The following is a 19,833-nucleotide window of genomic DNA, read 5'->3' on the forward strand; positions in this document are numbered from 1 at the left end:
GGATTTCCCTCTATTTCAATGAATCTTTGATCACGTCTATCATCACAACAAGTCATTTATTGTTTGTAAATTGGTGTTTTTCACTCAAATATCAAATATTGGATGTACTAGCGAAAACGGAACGGGACAAAGACTTACTTATTCCAAAATGGGAAAAGCGGCTAAACACGTGCAAATTTGTTTTCGAGGGGAAAATAAACTGCGAAAATTTTTCACCCCCCAATTCAAGGGGCAAACTCAGTGACATCAATCTTTGGGACAAGGTGTCGAGTGGTACTTCATTTTTGAGAGTGGAAAGATCGGATCGAAGAAAGTTTTTTGAAACATGAATAATCGAACATACAAAACATGTTTTAGTTGAACAAGCTGATATTTGTAAAATTAACTTTATGATAAAAGAACTACGGTTTGCACGATTAGCTGAAGATGATTAAAATAATCAACTACTTTCACAGGGAAAATTTGTAAAGTAAAATATACTTCCATATATAAAATAAACAACAAGAGAACCGGGACGTGAAAGGCTTATTCAACAAAAAAAAACATGAAATTAATCAGTAAAATTTTGTAACAATATAATCTGTAGGATTTTTTTTATCAAATTTAACATTGCAAAGGGGATTAAAAGCTCATCGTGTCGATATCGCGTTTTATTTCCTTCTAAGCCTTCCATACAAATCACCAAACAATTCAGTGTAGTACAACGCCATGTCAAATTTTATACATTTATCGTCACGCAACATGCTGTCAATCACTGTGTAAATCTAATGGTCAATATGAACAGAAATCTCGTAAATTATATTACTTTTCACAAATATTCCTGATTTAAAAGCAAAACAATGAAGCGCCAAAAAGTCAGCAAGCTCTCAGAAAAATCAAAAAGCATGTATGAAAAGAAATTTTTAATTTTTAATTTTTGGTGGGAAAAATCAACTTAAAACTTAATTGCGATGTTTTTAACTTTTTATATTTTTGGCGTGTCTGTAGAGAAAATAAAGATCCACTTTTTCCACGACTGTTAGTTTTTGGGTACATTTTCGCAAAACAATACAAATACAGACATACATGACATGACCGTCAGATTGGCAAACGTCACAATTCAAGGCGTGGGAAATATCTTCGAAAACATCTGATTGTTCCCACGCCCTTGCGTTAATATCCTAGAAATGCCTCGCAGCCGTAGGAAAGGAAATTGATGTCGTAAAGTGGCACTTTTCATCTAGAGTGCGGAAAGCGTCACTTTACCACGTGAGTTTCTTGTCCCACGGATCCGAGCGCTTTCGGACATTTCCGGGATTTTACCGCACGGGCTTGGGAACAATCGGATATTTTCGGAGATATTTCCCACGCCTTGAATTGTTTTGCAATATTTGTATTGCTTTGCGAAAATGTACCCAAAAACTAACGGTGGTGGAAAAAGTATAGTATGGTATAGTATATTTGGTAAACTTTTTAAGTTAATCGTCACTCAAATGCCGTTCAACTTGGATCTTTATTTTCTCTACAAGCATGTGAAAAACGTAAAAAGTAAGAAACATCTTGTCCTAAGAATCCGAACCCTTTCGGAGATTTTAGCGCATGGCTTGAAATTTGACGTTTGTCAACTCTGAGGGTTATGTCAGTGAATGAATTTCTGTTGTTTTGCAAAAATGTACTCAAAAACTAACGGTAGCAGAAAAAGTATAATATGCAACAGGTTTGGTAAACTTTTTAAGTCACTCGTTTATTAAACACCCGCTCCGCTCGTGCCAAATATAGACGTGACTCAGATGCCACACTTGTTGCATAAAGATAATATTCAAACAAGGTCTATATTTCATTTTTCTATTTGATAAATGCTCCATGAAAATGTTTGATATGATTAACAAATAATTACCCATGAAAAAACAGAATATTGGTTTCTATCCAAAATAACTCAATCTAAACAATGATAAAACCCTTTTTCGCTTGAGAAATCTCTCAATTACCATTCATTCTTTAAAAACTTTTATGCTATTCCGCGTAAAATCCGCCTAGACCGGCTCTGATTCGACCAAAATCACTCCGCATGGTGTCGCGGTGCTCAGATATACGAATAAGGGAAACGGAAACCGGGAAAGAGTTTTGAATGATATATCAGCGTCTGGATATGCGATTTTTAGTGATACGTTACATCTGCGATTCCTGATCGGATTTATTCATTCACATAATTCCGTATTGGAATTTATTTTCGATATCACATGGTTAAGGCGTTGTAGCTTTTTTACATTTTTCACATTATTCTATTTTTGAATATTGAAAATAGCTCTGAGACTTCTGCAAACCACTATAGAACTTTTGTAAAATGAAGGTAAATTTGTTATATAAATATGTTTCGAAAATCATAATCATTTCAAACTTTGGTAAATATAAAAAATTGTATCAGTAGACGAAAACTTTTTTGCAATTTTTCATTTAAGGCTAGTATTTTACACAAAAAATTTCAGGACCTTTGAGATTTTGTGCCCATAAATGAAACACCCTGTATACAATACAAAAAATGTTCGAAGTAGAGGTTATAGCCCTGGATCTCCCACATTTCCCGGTCCATGCATTTTTTCAATAATAAATGGTTTTCGAGAAAATATTTTTTTCCTGAAACTATGCAGTACGTGGTAGTAAATGACGTCATTGCGTTTAGATTGAGCGCGAGAAATAGCGATTTTTATGTGGATTTTTTCAAATATTTCGAGCAACAAGTGTGACAGACGAAAACTGTAAACACAAAAATTATGACCTACAGCACTGTATATACCAAATAGTTATATTTTTTATTTACATAATTTACACAACAAAGAACAATTTTCACAGTCAATTAAGATTTTTGTCCATAATTGAAACACCCCTGTATATAATCGAAAAAATATTTGAAATAAAATGTATAGACCCGGATCCAACGCATTTTCTGGTTCAAAATTTTCTAAAAAACATTTTCTTTCTGGAAACAAAAATAACCGAAGAAAATTTTCTAATTTTTTCAAAAATACTTGGAGAAATTTGATTGCTTTCATTTTTTACAAATTAGATGTGAGTATGGACTTTTACTTCTTTGTCAAATTTGAAGTCGATAGCTGCAAATTTGATATACCTAATGCATTTTTTATTATATCACAGAATACCCCGCACACTCTGTACAATATATGGACACCTTAAATACAAAAGTTTTAGTTGTCCATAGGGGCTGTATGGTCGTGTAAAAGAATCTGACAAATTAAGCAAAGTTATGATCAATTATCATAATAAGTGGAACCCAATTTTCAGTGTTTTGCCAATACTGGGCACACCCTGTACATTTTTGAAACTTATCAAGAATAAGGTCTAGAACTAAAATGCATACATAACCCAAATTTCAAGTCTATAGCTTGAAATTTCGGATACTTAGCGTGTTTCACAGGAATGTCCAAAAAAAAGAAAAAAAATCGTGAATGCCGGCATTGTATTTCTTTTCAACTGACTGACAATTGATCATCATATTTGTGAATTAATCTAATAAGTTTTTCACCGATTTCTATATTTATCGCCTCATCTCATTCGCAAATGTAAAACCATTGGTAAAATGATTTGTAAGCATATACATTGCAACTCAAAAAAGTTATAGTTATAATGTTTGCAAAAGTTTTAATGTGGCCGCTATTTTGTTTTGCAAAATATTAGTTTGGTGATGTGTCCTGATCAATTCTCCTTAAAATAAAATGAAAATCAATAGAATGTTTTTCATTTCGCGACCAAAGCATTTTCAAACTCATGTTTCCAACAAGATCAGATGTATTCGTACTCAATATTTCTATAAAACCTCTCTTATTAATGGCGACTGTATCATTCAAAGTGCGGTGAACTCAAAACCTATCGGTGATATAATTGGTTATTGCGCACACCTTCCTGACTCGCCCGACCACAACCGAAAGCGGTAAATGAATTATTACAATGAATAGACTCGGAGAACCACAACAAGCTAATATCAATAAAGTGACCAGTAATTTCTCCAGAAACAATTTTTCTCATTTATTTTTCAGTTTTTGTCCCGCCTCCCTCAACGCACACATAGGTGGATACGTTATTTTCGTTCGATGATTTAGGGTTTTCGTCGGACTAGGGAGACGCTGTTACAGAAGGCCATTGGCAATTACGGTCTGTTTATTGTCCTCAACCGGGATAATACTTTCGACAGCTGCGGAATAGAATTTAATTTACGTCGGATATTTAAAGATACGGGAATCGGAATTGGATCGAGTTTATTCGAAGTTTTATGATCAACATATATTTACTCGACAAATAATTTGTAATTGTCGATATAGTTCCTAACAAAATTTGAATTAGAATAATTGTAGTTATGAAGGGCGTCTTTAATACACGCGTCATTTTTTCGAAATAAAGCAAATTAGTACTTTTTACAAAACCTGTGGATTCCTCCTGCATCGGTTTTTGCTAAGTCGAAATTGCTGACGTTTAGGCAATCATCCTGTTGGCTTCTTCTTTGAGTTTCAGTCAAGCTCCGAAGAAGCCAACAGGATGATCGGCGAAACGTCAGCAATTTCGACTCAAGAAAAACCGACGCAGGAGGAATCCAGAAGTTTTGTAAAAAGTATTACAGTAGCCTGTGGAAATTTCTTTGAAAAATAATGCAAGTTCAGTTAGCCCCGAATACTCTTCAGTTTTCTTTATTGGTACACTCCATATACGTATTAACTAAAACTCTATTCAGAGATACATAGAAATGGTTAAATCGAATTTATATCTTGTAGCCATAAAATGAAAATAAAACTTTTGTACCTGCTGCTTCAAAAGACACACTAATCAAACGTGCTAAAATTGTCACTTTAAATCACGGGTTAGGAAGTTATCCGATGTTTCCTGTAGATTTTAGTCACTGACAGTAGCTTGATATGTCAGTTTCGGCTAATTTTGTGTCTTTTGCTGTTTTTGCAAAAAAAAAATGTTGGAGAAAAAACATAATTTGCAATATGTTGAGAAATTTCTTCAATCACTGTTGTTTTTTTATTCAAAAATTCAAATTCGTGACTAAAGTGCCGCTTATCAAACTTGTTGCATAATATATTATTACGGCCGTGATAGAGCATAGTAAAAATGTTTGGATTCATCATCTTTAAGGGGTAAATTATGAAATGCCTGTCTGGAATAACGCTAATTAGACTTTATTCCGAACAAATGATGGCGCGGCACAAGGAAGACTATTATTCTTTATAATTAATAAGTGTATAAAAGTAACAAGGCCCACCCCCTCCCTGCTACGGATCAAGTGGAAAAATTTATACTAATTACCGCGGCTTAGTGTTTCGTTAAGCTTATAAAACTCGACGATGGTAAAATCTGTCGGGAAAAATCAAATTCTGCTAAATTAAATGCTTGGGGAAGCTAATTGGGAAAAAAGAAAACCTGACTTTGAAAAATGTCGGGGCAGTGAACGCAAATGTATGAATGAATTGGTTAATTCCAACAAAAGCAACTACCGTAAGTACTTATATTAGAGAGATAAATCCTTGCAAATGATTTGCGCATCCTTATTCTGGCGTATCTAGATGTATGACTTGGATCATTGAGTGTCTGTAGATATAAGCGTCAACCCGAAGAGTTAGTTGTGTATGAGCCATCCTGTAGCCTGCATGGAATGTAACATGAGCAGACTCCTCTCAGTTATAATAGATAATTCCTGATTCAAATTTCACATAGTTGCTTTAATACCTTAAATTATATACAGAGGTTTATAATTAAATTACGTTTCTTTATGACAATAAACTATTATCGTCATTGTTCTAGTTTTGACATATTTTAATGGTTATAATTTGTTGTTTGTCATTGTATAAATTGTAACATGACATAAGTTGAGGACCTCGAATCCCATAAATTAGTTTTGAAGTTTTTTCACTCTTTTATTTACTGAGTCAAATACCGCATGGCAGTGGTTTACCTGATGAGTTACAGAGAAGTTTTTTGGTTTCTCGTGATTAGCTTATATGTAACATACAGACCCAGCCTTATAAGGGGTGTTTTTTTCGATGTATAGAACTTTTAGTTGCAATAAAACAACGATGGATTATTCGATTGACATGAATTTTATTTTTCCGAAAGATAATCTTGTGGCATTACATTTTAAATATGATTTCTGGCATATGACCTCCACAGCTGGTGCGGATGTAGCCCAATCGGGACGTCCAATTTTCGATGACTTTTTCCAACATTTGTGGCCGTATATCGGCAATAATACAGCGAACGTTGTTTTCCAAATGGTCAAGCGTTTGTGGGTTATCCGCAGAGATCAATGATTTTACATAGCCCCACAGAAAGTAGTCTCTCGTTGTTAAATCACAAGATCTTGGAGGCCAATTCACAGGTCCAAAACGTAAAATTAGGCGGTCACCAAACGTGTCTTTCAATAAATCGATTGTAGCACGAGCTGTGTGACATGTTGCGCCGTCTTGTTGAAACCACATCTCCTGGACATCATGGTTGTTCAATTCCGGAATGAAAGAGTTAGTACTCATAGCTCTATACCGACCACCATTGACTGTAACGTTCTGGCCATCACCGTTTTTGAAGAAGTACGGACCAATGATTCCACCAGCCCATAAAACGCACCAAATAGTCAGTTTTTCTGGATGTAACGGTGTTTTGACATACACTTGAGCTTCGCTCCAAATGCGGCAGTTTTGTTTGTTGAGGTAGCCATTCAACCAGAAGTGCGCTTCATCGCTAAACAAAATTAGCTTATGAAAATCGGGAACAACGGCAATTTCATTTTGGGCCCATTTGACGAATCTACACGCCTTACTTGATGATTGTTTGGCACGAGTTGAATTTTGTAAGCAAGTAAATCAAGATTCTTCCATAAAGTGGATGGACACAGATCCAATTCCTGTGTTCGATGGCGGATGAATTCATTCGGGTCTTCCTCAATGCTACGCTCTACAGTAGCAATAGCTTTTTCTGTACGCACCGTACGGCGTCTCTGGGAATGCGAGTTATCAATAAGAGTAAACGTGGAGCGAAAACGTTCCATGGTTAATCGAATTAACTGTTCTGATAGACGATTTTGTCGAGGATAAAATGGACGTAGTGCGCGATACGAATTCCGCGCAGAACCATTATTTTCGAAATAAAATTGCACTATTTGCAAGCGTTGTTCAGGCGTGAGTTTATTCATGATGAATTGCCAAACCAAACTGAGAATAAATCACTTGACAGCTCTTAAATCGGTCGCCATCTTGAACAGTAATGCCAACTTAAAGTTCTATACATCGAAAAAAAACACCCATTACATGAATTGGAAATATCCATAATCGATGAAATTTCGCAAACCGTTTTCACTATTAGGAATTAAGTAATATCTTGCAGAAGAAAAATGCGTATCACATCTACAATCGTGCCATCATGTTCATTAATCTTTCCTACCACATTCCCAACAGTTCAACTTGATATGTCGAACTGTTAAAAAAACACAAGAAGATGGATTTACTTTAAATATGCAGTGTTTCGGGCAGAGTTCATTTAATTTTTTGGTTCTGCGCAAATTGCATTTTTTATTATTTTTGCCCATAAATGATATATGTCTTCTACTCCCGTCTGCAAAATATCCAATTATACACCGATCATTTACGTCAGTTTCGTTACCTATAGCTTCGAGCAACTTGGGACATATCTCAGATATTACCTACGGGTTTAAGGGCTACGTTTTCGGAGATATTACCCACGACTTGAATAATGACATTCCAATGACAATTAGTGAATGAAATCGTGTTGTTTTCAAAAATGTACCCAAAAACAAATGGTCTCAGAAATAGTATAGCATGCAAGACGTTTGATATACTTTTTCAGTCACTGGTTTATAAAAGAAAATGATATTTAGATATATTTTTCCCGCCCTCATGAAGCCCGAATTCATCAGCGAAAACTGGATAGATAATAGTACATTATGCAACAAGTGCGGTAAACGGAATTTGAATCATGAGTTTATTTGACACGAGCGGAGCGAGTGTATAATAAACATGTGACTTAAAAAGTTTACCGAAGGTGTTGCATACTATATTTTTTCTACTACAGTTATTTTTTGGGTACATTTTCGCAAAACAAAATGAATACATTCACTGACATGACCGTCAGAATTGACAAACGTCAAAATTCAAGGCGTAAACGTCCGAAGTGGCTCGGATCAGTGGGTTGCGAAACTGATGTGGTAAAGTGAAACTTCCCGCATGCTAGATCGGTGTGTAATTAGGCAATTTACAGACTGGAGTAGAAAAAAATAATTAGTTGCTATACATTAAATTAAAATATCTCTACATTGTCACCAACTGGGGCGAACTCAAAAATTTTATTTATACCGAATTGTCTCTCTGAAACCTCCTACTGCTCGTTCTTATTGCGCACACAAAGTATATTATTAAATTTTTATGATTTTCTTTGTTATTATTTTGTTACTTGCCATCTTTGTAAGGGAAATCGCCGTTTCCTTAAATTATTATTATAGGATTGGATTTTGTTTTCAAGGCTAAGGTGAAGGTAAACTTTTATAACTAAAGGACAATGCTGATCAGTTAAATACCATTAATTGCGTTCAATACAAGAATACAAGCAAGTTTGCTACAAAAATCCGCTCAACACTTTTTAATGATGCGATTTACACAATCTTTCCGAAAGATGCAGAGAGTCTCAAAGACAAAAAGAATGAGAACGCACGCAATCACACTCGACTGCGTAAAATCTAGTTGACTTTTTTTTGTTCGCGACAAGGGAAAACTTGACAAATTACTTTAAATTTCGAGACGTTCGTCTCCGAAAGTTCCGAATTGAGACGTTATCCGTATTTATTTGTTTTTCCGGACTTTTCCGACTGTTTTATTATGTTCATCAGTCTTTAGAGATTTTGAGGTTTACTTGCGTTTTACATTCGAAAACGGAAACTCCGATGCAATAATACCTGGCCGATATTTTGTCGCTTGCTCTAATTTCGCAATATTAAAGAAGATTTAAATGAAAACTTGGTGTTATCTAGATCATCAGGTATAAATTTGTTTGCCTCATATAGCTATCAAAGGACCTACCTAATGCCGATAGTACAGGAACTTATGAAATAACTATGAAAAAAATTTTAAGAAGGTCCATTCAACATGCACATCTCGCTGTTTTAAACAATTTCCTTGCGGTATTCAACATCCAACATGGGCGCTGACAGATCATCAATAAGTTTGCACGCGGCATTTTACGGTAGAATTTTCTCAAAATATGCCTACATCTGGTTAAGTGTCCTGGGAAACTGAGATAGAGGCATGCGCGATATGGTTTGCCTATACAGAGTTGAGATTTTTTTTTTAATTCATTAAAACAACGCTTTTTCTGTAATTCGATAATAACTAAGGATTATTTGAGCTTAAATGTTTTTCCAGTACCAGTGAATATTAATTCGATTACGAGACTTTGATATGTTATTCGTATGGTTTTTGAATGTATTTGAAATGCAGTGCATATAATAACATCACCCTTAAATGGGAATTTTTGGAGATATGATATGTTAAAGTTCGCACTTGGCGGCAATAGTTTCGCGATGCCAACGCCAGTTGCACTATTACACTTTTAGAGTATTCTTAATTTTAATTCTTTGCCATGATTCAAAAAAAGAAGGAGGGTTTCATAGAACATTTTTTTCTAGAGTAGATATTTTGATTATAGATTGTTTTAATGTATTGTATATGATATTTCAGTGCAGAAATGAAAGGAGCAATGCTAAAAATGCTAAAAGTAAACATTTCAATTTCTGTTCATATTTTCTATCCATTCATTATATTGTTAATTAGGCAGTGGACTACGTTCAGATCATGTGATCAGACATGTTACGCAAAATTAGTGTTGCGGCTGGTGAATTGGTCAGTCAATTGACTAGTCAAAAAATGTTTTAAACAACACCTTGCAATTGTAGAGTGTTATCTATCATTATTTGATAATAATAATATGTATTTTATAGTTGATTATTATGCATTTTTGATGCCAATTTACCTATAACCTTCAACAAATACCCGAAAATGATACTTAGCTATTCCGGGAATCCCAATAAAAATATCGAATCCATTTAGTTCTCAGTACTGCGCGACAATAAATAAATATATAGAAATAAATATAAATTGAATTGTATTTTTAAAATTATTTAGGTCAGTTGACACAAAAAAAATTGATCAGTCTGAGACTAGTCAAAGTGAAAACTAAAGTTTTAATGTATCATCATTATTAAATTTGTTGGATTCCGCTACAAAAGGCGTCATAGAAATAATCGGCAGTCAATATAAAGAAATATTTATTTCGTGTTTAATTTCGTTTGTTGTATACTAAACAATATTGAGCAATTCAAGCAGTCTCAATGCTAATAATTCGCAACTTACTCAGCCTTTTGGTACAGAGTAAAATTGCAAATGTATGGCGGTTCATAGCAGTTTACGACCATCCACAATTAATCTCTTCCAATTTGTAATTCGACCGAGCCGGCGAAAACGTTGATTTATCACTATTCGCCAAATGTGAATAATGTTTTCCTAGTATCTACGTATTCAATCTATCTTCCTCCGATGTACACAAAAGTTAGCAAATACATTAATTATTTGGGAATTACGGAACTCCAACGCTCGCATATCCAAACTTGTTGCTCCGCTTGCATCAATTTTTGAAGAAAATTACTTGCGAACTGTTTGATACGAACGGGTTTTCAATTTCGCAAAGTACGTCGCCGCATAGAATCCGTATCAACGCAATATTTAATATTTTTCCAATCATTTAGTTTCACAACAAAGTCTGTACTCAAGTAATATCGTAATATCAATCGAGCCGATAGTGCTCTCATACTAATAATAATTTTTATTTCCATAAACAATTCGTTAAAATTAAATAAAAACATTTGTAGATGAACAAAAAATCCACTGAATTAACGAAAACTAGATTTTGTTACAAAATCGACAAGTGTAGTCAAGATCAAGTCAATTTTTCACTCCTTGCTTAAAGTTTGACTCAAATGCAGTTTACCGCACTTGTTACATAATATACTATTTTTTCGATAAATTACTTACTAAATATGAGCATACATACTATACTAAGCAACATTGTACCGGGTGGCAACGAACTACTGCCCACAGCGGCATTTTAAAATGATTGAGTATTGTTGACATTTTTAGAATAAAAACAATTGAATGTCGTTTCTAGTTTCACCGGAAATAACCTTAACTCTGTTATTTTAAGTAGAACGACCAATATTTTCTTAATTTTTTGAAGTCGCTAAACAATTTAAAACAACATTTGTCTAACATACTCCATCTCTAAAATCAATAGTTTTTAAAACAGAGCCGTTCAAAAATTTATCATAATATTAAGTTCTTTATATTTTATGAAAAAATGAAGTAGCGCACAAAATATTACGGTTACTTATCCATTTAAAGAACAATCTTGCCTTATTGTTTTATATCAAGTGAAACTAACTTCTTGGTTTGATAACTATAAAAATAATTATAAATTAAGAAAAAAATACACTTACTATGCATATTAGTTATTAGAGGACGCAGTTTCTTTAAGAGTCAAAAAATTAGATTTTCGTTTCTTTTGTTTGGGAGCCATAAGCAACTAGGAGACGCGCATAATTGTTTATTGGCAATTGTACTCTTTCATTGATTTTCGTGTACAAGTGTTATTAACAACGTCAAAGAAATGGCATCTTGTTTTTAATTTTACAGCACTTTATGGATGTTGAGTTTATTATAATTGGATGCAAGATAAAAAAGTAAGTTACACTTTTTTCTTGCAATAACTGATCAAAGTTTGAAAAAATCGATTCGCGGTATTTGATTTTTTTATAAGTGGCTACAAATTTTTTCGCATTGAATTTGGTTTTTTCATCAAATTAAAAAATATTAGAATTGTGGCATATCTTTCAATGGTTTTAACTAACCGAAACTATTGACTTTTGTCATAAAGTATGTCTGATAAAAGTTGGTTAGGATTGTACAAAGTTGAGGCAACTTCCGGTGAAACCGAAAACGCAATTCTACAAATATTCACAATATTCAACCTTATCACCAAAGGGAATTGCATATTTTTATCTCAAGCCACATGGAGTATATCCATTTGAAAAAAAAAGATTTCATGATTTTTTCAATAAAATTTTTAAATGTTAATTTTTGATCACTCTATTTTATGAAAATGTATGGAATATATTAAATACATGAATGAAAATTAGCGGGCATTTTCTCAATAACTTGCAGAAAATTTAAAACGAGTGCTTAAATTTTACTTGATTTTTCATTCAATACTATTCATATTTTTTTTGCTAATGCTATTTGAATCATAAGATATATTATGATATACATTTTGACATTTAGCCCCGAAATGCCATTTGAAATATTACTCGAATTGATCAGAATAATAAGAGTTGAAAATGTAGCCCCGTTAAATTGTTGGTCTGTCGCAGGTTAAAGTTTAGAAAAGCCCGACGTTTTAACAGCAACAAGACGCGATGGCGTGTATAGTGGGATAGACACTTTTGAGAAATTGGAATTGGAAAATTCCAATTGGATCGTCTAGTATAACAAATAAACGGCGTAATAGCGATCGTATTAAAGCGAATGAATAAAATAAAATATGCTATTCAACGTATTTGTTGAAAAATTCATTTACTTTAATTCTCAAAAAGCACAGCGAGAAAGCAATTAATCAGCGTAACCTGCCGAAACAAAAGCGCAGCGGAAACTCATCGCCATTGTTTAGGGGAGACGGGTCAAGTTACTGTGATACAGTATCGTGTTTTTCCTAGGTGGTAAATGTGTAAATTTGGGGCTTAACGTTCCTAATAGCCAGTAAAAAGACTAATTCATCTCTTTTTTGGAACAGGCCGAACAGGGCCAAACCGTTCAGCAAAAAACAATGGAAAGCGGAGGCCATTTTATTCTGGACATTTGTTTGTTACGTTACGTCGGTTGGGTTGCCTCAATAAAATCGCCATAAGGCACACAGGCACTTTTTTGTTTCAGACTTTATACTCCTCACTATTTCTTTTAGATTTCTAGTGTATTACTTGGCATACGTTCTCACTGCTAAAAGCTAAGCTAAGCTAAAAGATAAATACACCATTCACAAAAATCTTTTTAACCTACATATTTTACCTACTGGCACTGCGTTAAGTTTTTCAAGATTAATTAAGGGCCTATACAGTTGGTCCAAGATGTCCCATTTGAATAGTTTTACTCTCCTTTAGCTAGCTAGCGTGTTGCGGTTTTCGTGACCAAAGGCTTATTTTTTGTGAAATAGAATGGTGACGTAAAGAAAAATGGAATAGCTGTCTTAGATGTTCGACACAGGATGATTTTGAAAATTTTGCATTTTGAAACACGTTTTGTAGTTCGAGTATACTTTAACTTATTAAACAGGTGAAAATTGGCAGTAGATATTTTCGTAATTTTATTTGGCTTATTATGAGCTTTTCAAATATAAGAGGTGCTTCTAATATAAAGCATATAGCTTTAATTTATTTTTTTACGCCTGCCTCCTCTTCCTTATGCTGTGGTTCACTGTTGGCTGAAATATGAAAATTATAAGAAATTTATAATAAATAATTTATATTAAAAAAATCTGTGTTTTGCGTGGCCTACTAAAAGAAAAAAAAAAGAATTAATTAACTAACAATTTAAATATATTTGCTTTGTATTTGAAAATGCTTCCCATGTGTTACACACCTTTCAAAAACTCATATACAGCCTAATACAGTTAATAAAATAGAGTTCATTTAAAAAAACACAAGCTTAGTTTATACAACAAAATTGTGTCCAAAAATGCCAAATTTACAAAATCATCTAAAAATCAGACATTTCTGTTGTGCTGCCTTTCCTATCATGAAAAACTAATCGTAAAACCATCAAAAATTGGACACACTGTGCAACATAAAAATCTCAAAAACGGAGAGGTGTGGGACACAAATTAGAAAATAAAATTGGATTTTATATTAAGTTATAAAATTTTGACTAGTTCTGGAGGCATCCATAAATGTTATAAGGAATGTTTTTTCCTGTTTTTAGTCAAAAAAGAGATGCAAATGAAACCCACAACAAATCCACTGTTTTTCCTTTGTGTGATCATCATCCACTGCATCTTAGAAAGATAGATACTTTCCATTTTTCTACTTGGTTTCGTGTCTCATAATAAAGAGGGAAAAATAATTTTTCAAGATTTTGAAATAATTATAATTTTATAATTTATTGAGTCATATTTCGATTTTTTTATATATTTTATTTGATTGACATAAAAAAGTACCTTAGGAATATTTAAAAAATGCCTACGAAGTAAAAAGCTAACTTAGAGCTTGGTCACATTAGCGTTAGGTCTTTATTGCCAAGTTTGAATGAAGTAAAGATTTTATTAAACCAGTTAGAGCTTGATATTTTGGTCCTGGCTGTCTGCGAGTGTCGATGATTTTGAGGTTCAAATTAAAGGGTATCTCATCCAGCCCGTCTTTTGAAAACAATTTTAATTAATGGAAATTATAAAAGTTATATTTTTGTACTTTTGTTAAATGTAGATTAACCTTATCAATTTATTGCTTTAATTATTGTTCTATTATTTTAATTTTAATTTTTGCATATTTCAACATTATTACCTTTTTGCCAAGTTTCTGTTATTGTTAATCTATTGTTATTGTTAGCTCTTTTACTTATTTATTTATGATATTTGTTGTAAAATTTGCTTTATTGTAATTTAGTTTATGGGTTTTTTACATGCTCGGTTAAGTGAATAGCTCAGCTGTCGACGAGTGACAAATAAAAGCGTTTTTATTTATTTATTTATTTAAACATATTTGAAACAACAAGCTACACCAGAGCATTGTAATGCAAATACTAAATAAATAAAGCGGAAAAGATAAATCAGTAAATACCCTCTTTATATTTCTTCCGCAGTTGTAATCCACTCATCGTTTGTATTCCCAAAAGCAACATCCTTATCGCACCATGAATATTTATTTAATTCAAATGAGTACGAAACACTCAATCCGAAACATTCAAAATTGACTTAGGTTTGTTACCGGCGTCTAATCAAAAGTTTCTAACCCCGGAAATGTCGCGAGTTTTCTTACGTTCCAACTCGCGCTTCGAAAAGTACGTTTATTATTCATAATGGTTTTCCAGTTCCGAGTGTCTTCCGATCATTGAAAAGACAAGACTGGAGCCGTGGCGTAATTAAGGTTCTGGGAAAGAAAACGCCCTCCAATCCAGGTTCTAGGAAATTCATTTTTATACATCAGTGAACATAATGTTATTGGTACGGCTAGTAGAACAAAGCATCAATTTTGTGTTTTCTTTTGCTAATTAGTTTCTAACAAAATGAAATTGTTCCCTGGCGGACCGTAGCATAAACCAGTCTACAATATAGATTTCTAAAAACGTGGAAATTAAATAATTTTGTAAATGTACAGCGGATGTAATATTCTTACTGCCTTCCTCCCAGACTTGCTGTCTTGTACTTGTCCTGTATGTTATGGACAAGAAACATTCGTTTCGGTGCAATCTCTGAAATTCTGACAAAGCAAAATATTTCGCTAGCTTTAAATGCGAAGCATGGACTACTAGCGGAATCAGTCCATATCATCAAACTGTTCTTTTTTTTGCCACCTTGCTCCAATATAGCGAAAGAGGTTTTTAAAATTGTATTTCGTTCAATTCAAGTCAAGTTCTGTTACGAAAAAAATGAAAATATTAAATATATTCTTACAATTGTAGCACTTGTAGGGCTTATCTTACAGTTGTGCTAATTTGTAACTGAAAATATTAACTATTTACGCCGTCTAAATCAAATAATGACTGCAACATTTGTAGAACTCCAACAACTATTCTAGATATTCTAGATGTAAAAGGACAACAATTTATTGAGAAGACAACGTCACAACATAAAGAGATCAACAGGGGCAAGAACGACTCAAACTAACCAAAACACAATTGGCCTATATTTCTCTCCAAAACCAAATGCAGAAGAATAATCAATAACACAAGACTGTGGACGTATAATCAAAATAAAATAACCATTGAAAATGGCCCTCGAAACATGTCAAAAAAGGTACCTGCATGACTACGCAGGAAAATATCAAAGTAATATCCCAATAGGAAATCGCCTAGACCAGGTGAACTTTATAATTTCTGGTTCAAATGGTGTACACCACCTCAACTTTAGACTGTGATTTTACAGAGACTCGACGCGGTTTCTGCACTCATGATGAGAAGTATCACTTACCTTCTACTGAAGAATGACTCCTATTGATGATCCATGGATAAGCAGACTCTAAGCCCTATACGCAGTGGAATGTTATATTCCAAGAGGAGAGGGGAGTGATTAGGGGCATGCTGTCCAGCACAGAACAAACTAACTCTCTCTCTCTCCCTCCCCCACTTCTCCGCCCGCCCTCTCGCACTCAACCCCCTCCCCACTCACTCTCTCACTCTCTCTCTTTCTCTGTCCTTCTCTCTCTATCCCTCTCTGAGATTATTTCAAACCTACTAAGGACTTCTAATTGCTATTATTCTTTTCAATTCCCTCCAGTTCTGCAGTAAATCCATTATAAAAGAACAAAGGAAGTATTTAAAGTCGTTTATTGAACAGCGACGACCTAAAATAAACAACAGCTACACGAACAGTCCTTGAAGAATTCTTAAAACTTGTAAATTTGTTTTTATCAAGATGCACGCTCTCAACATCTGGAGGATATGAAACTTCCCATGACAAAAATATTAATTACATGCAGGAACAACATACAAAGACCTCGGCATTAAGCAAGCACGCAGAATTGATCAAAAAGAAATGAAGAAAGCGTTAAAAGCAAAGTCAAAGACAAAAAATCTGATAAAAGCTGGAATACACCCCAAACTACCAAGAAAGGAAAAGTGTAGATATGCCTGTCAAATACAAGAAACTGCACTAATCCTTGAATGTATCGACCTGAAACTTCACTTGTATCAAGGTGTACTGATGGTTCAGAAAAGCCTTAACAAACCTGACATTATTGTAGACAAAAACAGCATGTGCAATTATATTAGTTGCGTTAAAAGCACACAGTAAATATACCTAAGAATGCACAACACACCAAAATAAAATTTGTCAATGCCCTTAGTCGAAACAGTCTCGCCAGTTATTTGTACCACAATTACTTTCAGCGAAACCGAAATATTTAGGAATAAATCAACATTCACACGTATCATTTTAGTAAGCGTTGCTACTCGAAATTTTAAAAATTGTAAAAAGTTAGGTGTGTGGTTCAAAGTGTATTACAAAAACTCATAAGCAGACAGAAAGGGAAATATCCTAAAATTCTTTTGTTCAATTTTTCAATTAATAGTGCATTCTTTTTCAGTAGCAAAAAAGCCAATAATGACAATTTCCTTTTTCCAATCCTTAATTAACCCAATGTCAAATTGACCAGGTTGCCTTGCCGTTTCAGAGATCGTTGATGTGAAAGGTTTTGTTAAACGATTTTTCGCTGTTAATTTAAGGGAATAAACAGTAACATTGGCGGAAACACTTTTATCCCCCCTATATTAAAAAATCCAAACATTGGAGAGTCGAGTGGATTTTCATTTGTAATAATCTGTGGGGCGTTGTTAAGTTTTTGTTTACATTGACTGCCGGTTTTTCAACTTTCTATGAATAACTTGTTTAGTATATTTTTAATGTAATATCCGATGGCTTGTTGGTAAAAAAACCATACCAAATACCAATGTCCTCATCTTTGTCCATCCGTGAATAAAATTTCGTTCACTGTAGCATTTTTTGATTCGAATTCCAATCCAATCACCAAAAGGAAATATTTTTATATTTATCGCAGATAACCAAAACCTATGGGCAATTCTTCTCAAAAATCATCTTCTATACTAGTTGGCACTAGACTTATCCAATATTATTTTAATATGCATATTACAAATATTTACAACTGTTGTCTTTCCATAATCACAAATAATTTTGGAGGGTGGTTGTTCATTTGTTAAAATTAGTACTTGTATAGATTAAAATAAACATGAAAAACAAAAATAAATAAGTAGTTAACTTTTTTACTTTTGCATTCCCTAGGTATAATCACTTCATAGAACTTCCGAAATTGAGAGAAAAACATAATAAAAATTTGAATTATTTTAATTGCGAATGCCAGTTAATTTGCATTGTATATGAAGCTTAGATTGAAAATGACACGCTAATTGAAAACTGTCCTTTAACGGCTATATTAAGAACTCACACATTAACTTGAACATGTACACGAAAGGAATACCTAAAAAATTAAATACTGCTAAATATACTGGGGACACACATCTAAAATGGCGATAGCGAGGGTAACATGCCGTAGAAGCGAATTACTTCAAAAATGTGGTCTATAGGAATTAGGGGTCAAAAATACCTTCACAATCAAGATAATAAAAATGGACACATCCATAAGGTCATCTGCGGAACGTATACTTACATATCTTCGAGTTTTCTGAAATACAGTAAAAATATTTAAGACGCATTGCATTAAACCTTTTAAAAATAGAACACTAACACTAGTTTGTTTAGTAGTTAACATTTTTCTTATTACACATATTTGTACTTTTTAGAATGATATCGAAAGTGAGAAGAACAAAAATGAGAAATTAAAAGAAAATGGACAACAAGAACGAACGCGTGTAAAACACTTTCCAACAAAGCTTAAACGAATTTGCGGGCATTTACAGAATTTCCAATTATATACAACGCACACGGATCCTTCATTCTTTTCGTCCCTCAAAACAAGCCATGCAATTAATTTCAGCGCCACGAAATAATTGGAATTAAATACGAAGCAGACGACCGGTTTGACCTATTTCGGGAACTTTGAAAAAGAACCCTTAAAACGTATGAATTTGACGGAAAAGATTTGGGCACTTTGGATTGCGTTTTTCCTCAAGCTTTAGAATTTAGGATAACGTAATTTTAATTAAAGAACGAAAAGGACCTCAAACTAGCGTAATAAGTCAGTCCGGTAAATGTAACGATAATTTTCTATAAGTAGATTTAGAACCAATTACCAATTGTTTCAAAAGAGTACCAGTCCCAGATGGAGTAGTATGTCTTTCGAAGCTAACAAATGTTGTAATGTATCCCAAAGATGATTTATATTTTATATTATATATTATTTATATTCGCCCCAAATTCGAAATATACAAAAACCGGCAACCAACATAAACAAATATTGGATTACGGACGCAAAAACATTGGAATGGATAATAATACCGAACATTTTTGTAATTTAAAACTCGATATCCACACGCTATAAATGATACATAATAATACAAATAATTGCAACTTTTCTAATCCTCAATCGTATATTATCAATCTGATTATAATTCACCCCCTAAATACTCATCACATTAAGGTATCTCAGTAGATTTATATTTTCTCCGTCTCAGATTTTATAATTCAAAGAACGGCAACGTTTGTGTAGAACCACCTATGACAAAGCAAGTACAATCTGGTCGGCCGACTATACCTTTTTCTCTTAACGCTCTGACGATTATATGGTCCAAAAAAGAACCACGAATACGCATTTAGTTTCAACTATACTTCACTTAAACTCTGAAGAAGAAACGTCAGCATGTTTGACTTATAAACAACCGACGTAGAAGGAATCCAGAAGATTTGTAAACAGTAACTAGACACTTTTTCATCACCATTTTATCAGATCTTAACACCTATGATCATGCCAAACCAATGGAAAACAGCATACATCTAAACACAAAAAAGAATAAGATATGGTGAATGTCAATAAGAATAAGAATAATATTTAAGTTT

The 19,833-nt window shown here is 33.5% G+C and overlaps 1 protein-coding gene across 1 annotated transcript in view; it reads right to left on the bottom strand.

Annotated features, from left to right (window-relative positions):
- The window catches only part of LOC132697377 (cyclic nucleotide-gated channel rod photoreceptor subunit alpha), a 210,123-nt gene that overhangs the window by 70,632 nt on the left and 119,658 nt on the right, over positions 1 to 19,833 (bottom strand). Inside the window, exon 12 of the mRNA XM_060662836.1 lies at positions 18,488 to 18,502. Coding sequence (XP_060518819.1) covers positions 18,488 to 18,502 — 15 coding nt within the window. The remainder of the gene's footprint in view (positions 1 to 18,487; positions 18,503 to 19,833) is intronic.

The sequence above is a fragment of the Cylas formicarius genome, unplaced genomic scaffold, assembly GCF_029955315.1.
Source record: "Cylas formicarius isolate icCylForm1 unplaced genomic scaffold, icCylForm1.1 PGA_scaffold_1__22_contigs__length_36826433, whole genome shotgun sequence".
NCBI classification, from domain to species: domain Eukaryota; kingdom Metazoa; phylum Arthropoda; class Insecta; order Coleoptera; family Brentidae; genus Cylas; species Cylas formicarius.